This window comes from Mus pahari, chromosome 2 (assembly GCF_900095145.1).
Source record: "Mus pahari chromosome 2, PAHARI_EIJ_v1.1, whole genome shotgun sequence".
NCBI lineage: Eukaryota > Metazoa > Chordata > Mammalia > Rodentia > Muridae > Mus > Mus pahari.
In genome coordinates, this window is record NC_034591.1 from 3,804,248 (window position 1) to 3,818,671 (window position 14,424).

The 14,424-nt window shown below is 35.9% G+C and overlaps 1 protein-coding gene across 1 annotated transcript in view; it reads right to left on the bottom strand.

Annotated features, from left to right (window-relative positions):
• The window catches only part of Znf804b (zinc finger protein 804B), a 523,885-nt gene extending 509,846 nt beyond the window's left edge, over window positions 1-14,039 (bottom strand). Inside the window, exon 1 of the mRNA XM_021191328.2 lies at window positions 13,861-14,039. Coding sequence (XP_021046987.1) covers window positions 13,861-13,968 — 108 coding nt within the window. The 5' untranslated portion in view covers window positions 13,969-14,039. The remainder of the gene's footprint in view (window positions 1-13,860) is intronic.
• Window positions 14,040-14,424: the final 385 nt, after the last annotated feature.

The following is a 14,424-nucleotide window of genomic DNA, read 5'->3' on the forward strand; positions in this document are numbered from 1 at the left end:
CTCTCTCTCTCTCCTTTCTCTCACACCAGTTACTGTTTCTTCACAGAGGCTAGTATATTTATAGAGTAGTGTGAAATACATTTTTCAGTAAGCTCCATTCCTAGTCTACCATCTCCTTTAAGACAGATTTTGTGCTTGACATGTATTAAGGATCCTCAAATAGTCTATGACAGCTTAAGATCTAAATTCTACCAGCTTTGAAGTGGAGCCATATCAGCTCTGGGAATTCTCTCCTGTGTACTTGGGTAGCACATGCTCTTCATCCAAGTAGGGCAACACAGAGCTCTCCCAGGCAGTGACCTCCCTTGCCAGTCCTCATCTGTATGGGTTTCATCTTTATGGTGTCTGTTTTCCAGGGTGCTCTAATTTAACTTGCACCCAACACTTCCCCCACCAATCCTTTATTATTCTCTCAAATGGCCTCCTTTTTGCTTCGTGACACTAGCAGCTAAAGTACCTGGTTAAGAGAAGGGGCTTTCCCAATTCCTTTACTTATATTGAAAAGTGAATCATAGCATGAGGATGTGCGTCTTGTATTTATTCATATTTACTGATATCTGGATGGAAATGTTTCACATTATCTGCTGATCATACTGAGGATACTTCGCATAAATTGCCGAATTTTCTCTATGGACGACAATTTTATTTTGCTTGTTTTGTTTGATTTTGTTTTGTTTTATTTTGTTTTAACTGATAACCTTTCACTGCTTAAAAAAAAAAAAAAAAAAAATCAATCTTTTCCCTTCAGAGGAAGTGGTTCTGCATATGTCACTTTGCCAGGTTTCTAGAATTTCCTTTGAATGGGATTCTAAAGTTTTACAAAGACTAAGAAACATTAGTCAGTGGCTTACAAACATAGAGAAAATCTTCTGCCGCCCCTGCTCCCTGCTCTTCCTACTCATTGTCAACCACAGCACTCACCTTGATCAGAGTTCCAGAGCTAGTCTCATTTGTGAAGCACTGAAGAACATAAAACTCCCTAAAATCAGAAGCCATGTTGAATTCCACTAAGCATATCCTCCAGACTAAATAATGTCGATGTGCTACGGAAATCCAGCTCAGCTTACTCGGTACGAATGTATTAACATCAATATGTTTACATCCATCATCATCTACTTTTTAACATGTTCTAGAGAAATGACTCTATTAATTTCAGGTACCCTGTCCATCCTAATGATCACAGAGAACAGAATGAACGTAACACTTTAATTTCACAGCAGAGTAGCCACTCACTGATCAGAAGGAAACCTAAGATGGTTTATTCCTTTTTATTACTTTCCTTTTATAACACAGTTCCTCAAACCTTCTATGATAACAACAACAACAACAACAACAACAAAAAAAAAGCAAGTCATTAGTAACTGTCACCAAGGTCACTCCCAACAACCTCGCCTTGAACTTGAGAACTTACACTACTCAGGATATGGGTAGCCAACCAAAACATTAAATTGGCTTTAAGATGCTTTATCTTACTTACTTTTCTGCTGCTCTGACAGAATTTAAACTGAGTTATTTTGAAGGATATTCTGTTCTGCCAGCTTAGTCATTGTTTTGGCTCATAAACTTTTAAAGTTAAGTTGGACTACTGATTGTTCCACTTTTATCGTGTATGTAAACAATAGCTCTCTAATTGGATTTAAGGCTAAGCCAATTGGAGGAAATTCATGGCTATTATTATAAAACTAGCCAATATCTGTGACTGTAGAAGTCAGAGACCTAAGAAGAGACTCTTCTACTGTCATTTCACTAAACCAATATAATTTCTTTTTTCTAAATATCGTTGTGCTCATAGATAAGTGTACCACTCCCTCTCCAAAAGCTTTTATCTTTGTAACATCTGTAGACCATTACAGTTATACATAACTGTCAAAACCGAGGGAATAATTAACCGTTATGTACCCAGCCCCAACTGACACATCTGCATACCACCTAAAGCTCAGAGGAAGCTCACAGGAGAAAGGCAGAAAGATTGTAAGAGCCAGAGACTTGAGATGCCTGCTGCTAGATGGTGTACCCTGGAGAAAATGGACCCACGAAAGTGCAACAGTATGGTTGCCTAATCAAGACAGACATAATGACACCAGCTGACTTACCTGCAAGCCGGGAGGAGATTCTATGAAGTCCTACTCTAAATGCACTGCTACAGTGTAAGGTAGTCTATGTCTGCCAGGAAAGGAAGGATCTGTTTCCTCCAGGCATAAGCTCCTGCACAGGTCGTTTATTATCAATTCAGCCTTGGGCACATTGACATATCAGCAACACAATATAGGCTGTATACATGTGTGCGTGTGTGTGTGTGTGTGTGTGCATGTGTGTGTGTGTGTGTGTGTGCATGCCTATGTGCACGCACGCACATGTATATACATGGAACCAGAGACCATGAATTTAAGGGGCACAGGACAAGTTGGGGTAGGTGTAGGGACAAGGATGATGTAGATATAATGCTCATGTAAGAAGTTCTCTCTCTCTCTCTCTCTCTCTCTCTCTCTCTCTCTCTCTCTCTCTCACACACACACACACACACACACACACACACACACAATCTTTCTTAATTAGAGGTTTATTTTGTCCCCTAGCCAAAGAAGCTAGAAGCCTAAGAGTATCATTCTGGGATCTTGTGGGCTTCTGGTGAGGACGTTGTTCTGCCTCAACTCATGACACACAGGAAAAAGTCAAGAAAGTACATGTCGAGGAAGCTAACTGTGACTGTGGTCTTATAACAACCCAGTCTTCCGGTAGGCACTGAACCACGCTGTAGTGATAGGCATTAATCTTTCCTAACCGCATAACCTCCTCCTTGAAACTTTACGTTCTAATACCATGTCAGTGGCAATCAGTTTCAGCAGGTGTTCAGCAGTTATATGCCATCTCCAAGCTATAGCATTCAAGAATAGCTGCATATAAACATATAAGGGTATTCAAATTAGGCATGGACATTTTAGTCTTTATATATAATCTTCTTGGCAACTATACTATTTTTAACACAAAGCTAATTTTTATCCTCATATATACTTAGGAAATTATAGTTTTTCTGATAATGTTTATCTATCATTTGAACATAAATATATCATTTTTTTCTTTTTTATTAGATATTTTCTTTATTTACATTTCAAATGTTATCCCTTTCCTTGTTTCCCTTCTGAAAACCTCCTAACCATAAATATCATTTTTACAAAATATGCCTGTCTTTTAATCACTTATTATCACCTTACCACTAAGTACATAATTTATATCTCCTTTCAAATAATGAAATTGCACCAGAGCCATTCCTATCCATTTGCAAGAAACTTTTAAACCCACGAAATGGTTGTATCTTTGAATTTCAACATGGAATATTAAGCAAAAGATAATGAGATGGTTCACAGAAATTAGTCTAGATTTAATCTATATATTTTATTAGCATAAATCCATTTGTTGTTACCGAATCAGTATTCTCTTGTTCGTTTATTCCAACTAGCAAGATTGTCTTAGCCATTGAAGTGAAGCAGAAATAACAGAAATGCAGTGTGGCCCCTCGTCCCTTCCCCACCATTGACAGCCTTCATTCACACAGTGGCTGTCAGTTGAGCTGACTTTAGCGTTTTTATTTTTATTTCACACTTTTATTCCTTGCATGTCTTTGTGAGTGCACCTGATGGTGGCCTGGACACTCTGTTTGCAGGAGTTCATCCTCTGCTTCTACAGTGTGGGCTCCCAAAGCTGAGCTCAAGTTCACAGGCTTGCCTGGAAATGACTTCACCTGCTGAGCCGAGTCACTGAAATCACCTTAATTTTCTTAAGTGTCTTTTGTTGGGACAGCTTTTTTCCTTTTGGGGGGGGAGGGAATAACACCATGTCACGATGCAACTGAGGCTTCTAGGCTTATCTAAACTTCCATTTAAACATATAGACATGAAAAAGAAAAAAAAACAAACCTGTATGTAGCCCAGCAACTTATATTTTATGTTATATTTCTTTATAAATTAAAGAAAGAAAAAAGAAGAAAAAAAAATCCCTGTAGGATCCAGAAGAGTCAAGGACACCACAAGGAAGCCTACAGCATGAAGCCTGATCTTATAGGGTCTCACTGAGATTGACACAGCCATCAGGGAGCCTGCATGGGTCTAACCTAGGCCCTCTGTAAATAGCTATAGTTGTGTCACTGTGTATTTTTCTTGGGGTGAAGGGAATGCCTAACAGTGAGAGTGGGACTGTTTCTGATGCTTTTGCCTGCCTTTGGGACCCTTTTAGTCCTACATGTTTGTCTCATCCAGCCTTAATATGAGCAGAGGTACCTAGTCTTATTGCAATTTGATATGCCACGATTGGGTGATATCTCTGGGAGGCCTGCCTGTTTCAGAAGGGAAATGGAGGCAGAGTGGATATGGGGAGGGAACAAAAGTGGAGGGACTATGAGGAGAGGAGAGAGGGGAAACTGTGGTCTGGATGTAATATATGAGAGAATAAATTAACAATTTAAAAATAAAATATCCCACTTTAGGATTCTTTAAATTTTGCATTAAATTGTTATATTTTATATTACATTTATATTTTACATTTTAAAAAATTATTTTACATTGTTGTTTGATATTTTATATATTATTTGACATTTAATTTTTAAATTTGATATTTTTACAGATATCACTATCATTGGGAACTTTATAGAACTGCAATTCCTCTGTTCAGATCATCACTCTTATTTAAATGAATGTGATTTTCATTTAACCACTTGTTGAAATTGAAAGTGACTAAATCTAAGACTAAACTAAAACAAAAAATATGTGCCTTTTAAATGATTTGACTTTTTTATTAATTTATTCTCCAACTATGGTAGATGTATAGTACAACTGAAGAACATCTGGGAGAAGAAGACAGTACATAAAATATGAAGTCTAGTATTCTAGATATGTTACTACAACTTACAGAGTTTATTACCTTACTTGGAAGGTAAAAAGCACCAGGATGTCTCAGAGATTTCATTACATGAAAAAAAAAAAAAAAAAAAAAAAAAACCAATGAACACTTAGAGTTATAAAATTTGCATGCAATTTAGATACAACAAATAATGTGTTATATGCATGAAAATTTTCCCTCATGAACACTTTAGTCCTTTATATGACTAATCAATGCTAAACTGCCAACCTATTCTGAATATTTAGACATATGTCAAAAATGGAGATCTTCTTGGCTCTTTATCCTCCTGATTTAACAGGACATACCAAGCATGAATAGTAGAAAGGAAGAAAGAAGTGAGGACCTTTGAGGAAGCACAAGGGAAATTGTCATTATTTTGTTGGTCTTACTTAAATGTTACACTCCAATAAGAATAATCACAATCATTTCCTGTTGTTGCTCTAACAAATCACCGTGCATCTTCCAGCTTAATGTAAATTATTGATCTTCTATTACTTTCGATCAGAAACCTCTCAGGAATAAAAATCATAACAGGAGTAGGGCTATAATCTTTCTTAAGTGCCATATGTGCTAGCTACCTTCTTGACTGGGTCTCAGGTGATCATCTACATGCCCCAGCTTATGATTCTTTACTCTTACTTCAAAGTCAGCAGTGTGGTTTCTTAAGACTAACCTTCTCACCTGCGCCTGCCCATTCCTTACACATGGACCTGAGCATCCTGGTCCAGGTTAATATTCTCAATGTCTTTAATTTCATCTGAAATAAAAGCTCTTCTTATTCTTTAAGGTATTGTGAGTGAGTGTGTCTGTGTGTCTGTGTGTGTCTGTGTGTCTGTGTGTGTGTGTGTGTGTGTGTGTGTATATATATATATATATATATATATATATATATATATATATATATAGTTTGTAATGTAGGTATAACTCAGGTGCTATTATTCAGCCCACCATAATAAAATATTAAGAGTAAATAATGTTTGGATAAATTGAACAGTAAGGTTTTTATGGTGCTCAGACACTATGAAGAAGTCAAATAAACAAATGTATTAAATAATACATAAAAGTTGTATTTACATTTAAAAATTGGTCATACTAAGATTCTGATTCATCTTCTGAGATCTCTCTATTTATTGAATCTGGAAGATTAACTGTTCCAGATAAAAATGCATTGTTTAGAAGACTGAGGTCTCCTTGTGGTCATACCCTGAAGGATCTTAAAAGGCAAGTACTAAGAAAGCCCCTTCAGCAAGTACATGCCTCTCTAGGAAACTGGCAATAGTTGATAATTACACATCCACCACCCTGTAGCTGCTCTGGGTTTTGCTTTCTCAAGGGCTATCGTAACCACTGGTCAGGGAATTACTGTATATTTCTCCATAAGAGGGATAAAAGGAAATGGAGTAATGTGAAAAATCCTATCACTATTTCTCATCCTCACTATCCTTAAACCTTCTAAATAAATAAATAAATAAATAAAGAATGAACAGGATCCTATCTTGTGACTCATTTCACAGAAGCTTTTGAATATGTTAGAGTGAAAAGTGAATTCTTAACTTATGTATTCATCTCTGCCACCTATATACATGGCATTCACCTCAACCACCTATATACATGGCCGACTTGTAGGCCCTTGCAGCCTTTTGTAAGAGCAGTTCTAAAATAGTTACATGGAACTCGAAAGCATCTACCACTAATAGGGAAGCTTAGTTAGTTATACATGGAACAATTAGTCAGGTAATCTTGGTATATATTAAAGTGAAAAGATTATCATGGAAAAGGAAGTGCTTACTCCAAGAGTAGAAATGTCAGCATTACAAGATTCTGACAGGAGGAAAGTTCAGGAAGTAAATTCCCTCCTAGAGCTCTACCAGAACTAAAGGGAACATTCATGACAGTTAAAGTTCTAATAGAATTGACATCTTTTCTGTAAACAACATTATTTTTACGAAAGAAAAGTTGTGTAAGGTTTTTCAAAGATTGTCCACTTTGCAACATTAAGACTACATATATATACCAACATGCTTGAATGGTAATAACTGCTAACATTTACTGGACACTCAATGAATGTCAAGTGTTGCTCTTAAAGCACCATATTTGGAGCATCCATCCTTGCTGTAAAGAAGTAGAAACTGAAGCTACAATAACTTTTATAGTGCTATTTAATTGCTAACTATTTAAGATCACGGAGTTTGATCACAAAGCCTTACTTTGTTTAGATTCACCTGTAACACTTGTCCTATGTGTGATAACACAATTGCTCCAACCATGAAGAAAAATGTATCTACAGATCAGGTAACATACAACAGGGAAGACAAATGTGCCCTCTATATGTGTTACAGCTGGGTGTTGGGAAATGTAGTTACACATTGTGAGTGCCTAGAAAGAATGTGTGAGTGGGTAGTAGAGACTGACTGCCTTTCTGTCACCACAGAGATACTTAGGGTAATGTCAAGTACTCAATAAGCACTGTAGGAAAAGAGGGCATAGAGCAATAATACTATGAGAGTTCTGGGTGGAAATGGGAGGAAATTATAAATTATCTAGAAATAAAATTTATGTGTGAATGGTGACTACAGGGAGCATACAATACAGTTGAATGAAGACCCAAATAAAATAGGGTCTGCTCATTCTTTTCAGGAGCTACTGTCCTTTAATTACAGACATTGTACCATCAATTACGTGACAAAAAAAGATGTTGACAAAATGGATAATCAAGAAATGAAAGAATAAAACTCAATGATGAGAAAAATGAAGGAGGATATTGTTTATAACAAACTTGCAACATTTATTTCAAAATAAAGCATATTAACAGAAATGTGAAATAAAATCTGCCAAAGAAAATTCATTATTGTCAAAGCCCCAAGCTTGCAGCCTTGCCAAGAAGGAAGAAAGTTAAAACTCAAAACTGTGTAGCATGGAGTCCCCAGTGTCAGCCTCACATAGGGACACCCTATGTTTCATTATTTATAACTTGTTTTGACAATAAATCTAAGCCTCTTGAGGGAAATTTCATGCATTAAAATAACAAAACATAAATTTTAAAAGAATAAGCACCCCAGGAAATAAAATAAGACTTAGACTGGAAATGAGTTATAAGCACAGGTGAATCGTGGGGTTAGAAGACAAACTTTGATCCCTCTCATTTTATCTCTGGGCTTCCTATCAGCCAAAGGAACATAGAAACAGAAATGTATTTACTATACAGGCATCTCTCTTTTTGTGGAAAAGTTAAATAATTATTTACTTTCTTAGTATTTAGATTTAAGATGTAATATTTAAACAAAAGAATACTTCAGCTCAACACATCAGGTATCCATCTCTGCAAAATTGAAATCATTAGCAAAAACAAATTTTAAAATATCTTCTTCATTTAAAAAACTTGAATTGTACTTTTATATTATTACAGTTAAGGATACAATCTAAATTAAGAAGTAACTCATCTCTACTGGGCATGGTGGCGCACACCTTTAATCCCAGCACTTGAGAGGCAGAGGCAGGTGGATCTCTGAGTTTGAGGCCAGCTGGTCTACAGAGTGAGTTCCAGGACAGCCAGGGCTACACAGAGAAACGCTGTCTTGAAAAACCAAAATAAAATAAAATAAAATAAAAATAAACTATCTCATCTCTTCTGAGTATCAACTTCAGGTAGTCCTTCAAATGAGTAAGAACATATATTGGGAATTGCTATGTTCCTATTAGCACCAAAGAGTTTCTTCATATGGACCTATGCACTAAGTGTGTGTGTTTCCTAACTATTGGATTTATTATGAGATTGTCACTAACTAAAGACATTTACGAAATAGAATTTTAAATTTTGTTCAAATTCTTTTCTTAGAATATATAAGTATATGGCAAAGGGTTACTGACAGAATCAGCTAACTTCACACTTGAAGGCACTTGGTAGAGATATTGGGCATGTGCCTGGTTCTTCCTGCTCTTGGGTCCTCTTTATCCAGAATTAAAACAACCTTCATGGAAGCTCTGTTCTTATTTTCCCACAGAGAATACATATTTAAATGCAAAGCATTGTACAATATGTACTTTAACTATAATTACCACTAATTTTTAAATTGGAAATGGTTAGGTTCGAACTCATCAATCATACAATCTTCCTGACACGTGGTCTCAACATGATTTATATTTTTATTTCCAAAATATGAAGCAGAAACTTGTTTGTTTTAATTTGATTGCTGAAAATGAATAAACAAGATAGAAGATGAATGCCAAGTAACAACAAAAGTCACAAAATTAAAGACCTTGAATACTGGCTTTCTACTTATAGAAATTTTCTGAAGTTAAATAAATACAGGCTTCTTTAAATACGAGTGGTGACACTCTTTCCTTCAGATAAATTGTAAGCACAGGTTTTGTGTGCATTCTGAAAGATAAGGCAGGGATGAAAAGACAAGAAAAAGAAAGCAGTTTGCTTAATATGGTAATGCAGTCCAGTCTTTACTGAAAATATGTGAAAGTATAATGTAGTCATTAATTCAAGAACAGGAGACCTGTGACTTCTCTATTACAGGGCATGTCTTCATAATTATAGCTGACACATAAAAGAATATATCAGTTTGGGAGCCCTATAAGATAATTATTCTATACATACTCATAAGTATCTTGAAAATACTCATGACTGACTAAGATAATAATTTAATGATAATTAATAAAAAACACTAGGGTCTAACTATTCACTTCCTTATTTAGAAAATTCAATGTTCAGAAACTTCAAGGTTTCTATTATTTCTAGAATAACATCTATAACATCTATAGCTTCTGGATATACATTTGTAATTTTACAAAAGTAGGTTAAAAGATTTGGATGTGTTTTGGATATATATATATATATATATATATACTTTCTTGTTATATTAGGTGATTTAGACAAATGTACAACTCAGGATAAGATAATGAGACACAAAGCCATTCAAGGGCCATGCAATATTCAATTGACACTTTAAAGGGTCTTCTCCACGGGGTACTTTAGGCAGTAAAGCAGACTTTACAGTTCCTCTTAAATTTTAATTATATTGTGCCCAGGAAGGAATCCAAACTTGTAACCCACCCTAATTTTCATGAGTGATGATCAAGTATATAAAATAGGTTAAATATGCAGCTATGGTTAGTAATTAATGGATCGAGTACAAGAATGAATGTCTTACTATTAATCACATGTAGATTAAGCAATCCATAATAAGATACACTGAAATTAATCTAAAGTTGAGATGTTATTTCAGAATACATAAAAATAACTAAGAGTCAACTGAAGAGTATGTTTATATTGCTGAAAAGGCATTTATTTTATTGAATTCAAATATACTGATAGAGTTTTAAATTTTTCTTAAAGAATCCTACAATTATCATAACATTGTAATTGTACATGTTTGGTGGCTAATAAGAACTATAATATATAGGTAGGTATACATCTTGAACACAGTCAGTCATGTGTATCTCTCTACCTGTCTAACATTTGGGTGTGTGTACCTAATACTGAATCTTAGAGGCATCATACAATCATAGTGTTTTAAAGTTGAAAAAATATAGAGGATAAACATCCTAAAATTTAGCAAAGTATTTGTGTTTTAAATAGACTTTTACATTAAAATACTTTTGCTTTATCTGTATCTGTCGTGGATTTAGAGAAACATAAGCCATCCTAATCAATTATTCACATGCTCATTAGAATGAAAACACAATTTTCTATTTTTCATGCAGAACAAACAGATAATCATAGATACTTTTCTGTTAACTTTCAAGATAGAATTCTACTCTAGGATTTTTCAGTTTACTAGTCTGTGAGTATTTTTATGGAGAAAATGCTTCATTGCTTTATTTATCAATCAATCACTTGATTTCATATTTATCATGAGAAATCTATATAATAACATTTGATATTTTATAAATGAAATCTCTTGAAATTATATGTATGTATATATATATGTGTGTATTAGTGAGTGTGTGTATACACACATGTGTGTATGTATGCCTTTATACCTAGCTCTCTTTTGTATTTTAAGGTTATCTCTTTTTCCCTTAAACTAACATAGCTTGAATATAAGAAATTTATATAATTATTTTTAAATATATGGAGACTTAACCATGTTATATATTAGAGAGTGAGATGTCAAATCTGTATTATATGGGTAAAAGTATAGCAAAAATTCAAAAATAATAAATTCAAAAATAATAAATTCAAAAATAATAAATTCAAAAATAACAAATTCAAAAATAATAAATTTCAAAAATAAAATTTATTAAGCTAAAAAGTAATTTTTACCTTTCTTCTTTCCACAACAGAATACAAAATATGCTAATTCAGTAATTGCACTTTATTGAATGTTAAGGCCATGTCCAACTTTTAAACAGCTCTGCAAAGAACAAATGTGTGGAATAAATAGGGAGACATAGGTTAAAAGAGTAACTGTAAATGTTAATCACTGGGAGATTCGGTGAAAATTTGTTACAAGTGAACATTCCAGTCTATAATGCTAGGTGAGTGGAATCTTGTGAAGTTACAACCAATGGTAACATCCAGTTTTATATCATTCTAGAAATTAATGTGAAAGTGTATTATCATAGTAGATACCTATTTCAAAATTATAAATGATTGTATTTAATCATTACATGATTAATGAGTTCAATATTTAGATTGAGGGCATTGGAATACTTGAATGCCAACCTGGCTATAACTTGAAAGCCATTGTTGAGTATAAAAATAAATATATATCCACATTGTTTTTAATTTGATGCTTTACAACCTGTTGATCAAAATGGAAAGCACACACTCTAGAGTCTAGGAAGTAGTGACTTATTTTGCCTTAGAGAGAAAGACACCCTGCCACAGTAATAGAATTTAAACCAAATAAAGACTTATCTCAATAATTCAACAAGGACTGAGAAGGACTGAATCACAATTTGCCACACAGCCCAGCTTATGTGAAAGACTGGACACAAATTCCTGGTAAAATGTGAATGTAAACAAAGAAATGGGTTTGTATACTACATATGAAAGATAATTTACATGTTTCTAAAATAGCTCATACATCATTTTAGTGAATATCATCCAGTGAGTCAAACTGAAGAGTCTTGAAAACAAAATAAGCAAATTAGCACAGCAATGGAGTCAGCCAAGTAAACTAGAAAGAAAAATAGTATAGAATAGGTGTGCAGCTGTGCCCTGGACAGCCAGCGCAACCAAGGGGATGGAAGGCTGGTGTCTGTCATCCATATTTGCACACCCAGTCTGTATAAGGTCATCCAGGCTTTGGGGACATGAGCAACCAGAGAAGGAGACACAGAAATATCCTTGACCAAAGGACAGAAACTTTCTTTTCTTTTTTTTTTAACACTAGAGAATTTAGTTCAACATCATGCTTTAATCTCCTTGAATAAAATTCAAATGTGTAAATATGATGAGATATTCTTCTTTCATCCCAAGACTGAGACATATATGCCAGATCCAACTCAGGAAGACTACGGAGACAGCCACGGGGATTATCAACACACTAAGACAGAATGCCCTTAAGAAGATTGGAGCATTCTAGGTTTACAAGACAACATGTGCCTAAGGAAGAACAGGGAGGAGAGGTTTGCCCTGGGGAAAATGCTCCTGACATGGTGAGTTGTTGAACACTGTAACAGTTTGCTGAGGCTGCAGAAACCCCAATCCTTAACATCTTTAAAGCAGGCAAGATTCAGACCCGCTGCTTAGGCTGACTGTGGGCTATATATTTCAGTCAGCTGGAACTGCCAAGTCCCTTTCTAGCCCTGTGAGTTTAATTGTAACTGTTAATGCAAACAGTGTTTTCCCAGTAACATTTCTGGTTCCCTCTCATTTAGTGTGGGGTGTTACAACAACACACATTTTAAAGTATGTGAAAACATGAGGGACAAGTCTGTCACTGGGAATCTTGGTAACGTATGTGAGTACATGTAACCTCCTGATTCCAGATTCCACATGCAAATCACAGATGCTGTTTAACCAGTGCTATTTACATTAATACAGCAGTTGTAAATAGTTCACACTAATGAAGTATTCAGCTGTAATGGAAAGCATGAGTTAGAAAATAAACTCGAGTAAATTAAGTTCTTCCTCTCTACGTCATGCAGAATAAAAATACTCTCAAAATCAGATTAGAAATGTGTTCATTGAGTTGGGATACTTAGTCACTTACTGTGGTCTAAAACTGATCATACATGTATAAACTACTCAAACTATGTATATGTGCATGCATGCACACATACCTACATACATTTTTTTAAACTCATTTGAACCCTTAAAACATTAGTTTATAGCACCCGTTATTGATTGTTATAATAACTTGATATAATTGATATAATTAATTGATATAATAAAGCCTTTGATTTTGGATGACAGAATTTGAACAGTTCACTAAGCAAAATGAAGCCACTCAAATTGCAGGTTAACTCATTATTCTGAAATACAGCAAACAATCTGATTTGATTGTCCACATTCTCTTTCTTCTAATGAATCTGAGTCTTGGATTTTAGAATTCTGAGAAACCACCCCTATTCATATCTCCAATACAAAACCCTTGAAGAGTTTATTTTCTTATAAAGCAGTAGTAAAATTATTAAACCAATCTGAAAGTATGACTTCACAAAATCACATTATCGAGTGTCACTCAAACTTTCTACACTACCCAAATTCTCAGATTCCTTCCCGGACTCTGCCAGAAGATCTACCTTCTCCCTGCAGTTAACTGTGCTCAGTAAACATTTGCATGCATACCACTACAGATCAAATGACTGGGATGACAAGAAACTCCTAAACACACACCCCTCGCTATAATTGTCTGCAAAGTGTGTCTACTGACATAGTGCTTTACTCCCTAGGAATCTAACCTGCTCTATCAGGCAGGACAGTATCTCCTAATGTCTCTTTTTGTTTTCATTCGGTTTTGAACGTGTACGGATGGGTGTGTGCGTGTGCGTCTGTGTGCACATTACCGGAGATGGAGATCCGTTCTTGCAGAGGGGCCCTCTGAAGACTCCCTTAATGCCCCGGTAGTGCCCATTGCTGAGATGTCTCGAGCTGATGACCAGGTAACAAGCCATATGGGTCCCCGCTGGAGGTGTAGTCTCAACTCCTTACTGAGCGACCAACAGGCAGGGAGATGCAGGCTGGCTTCTCCGCAAAAACAGTGACTGCCACCTCCAGAGAAGAAGAGGCCAGCAGCAAGCTGGGAACAGAGTGCCCTAGCGCCCCTGCTCCTCAACCCGCGCGTGGCTCTCGCTGCCCACAGCGGCTGCTCGGACTGAGGTGGCGGCAGCAGCAGCCCAGAACACTTAGGGGACCAGGCGAACCAGTCCACATGCTGTTCTGACGAGGCGGCGCTCAAAGGAGGGCTGAAGATGTGCTTTTTAAAGGACAACTTCCTGAGTCCACCAGGGAATCAGAGTCCTCCGCCCTCTTTACCCCGCCCCCTGCCGTCGCTCCGGGTGCAGGCGGAGTGGGGTGGGGACACTCAGGTGCAAGTCGGCATTTTCCAGCCGCCAAATGCCCAGGCTGAG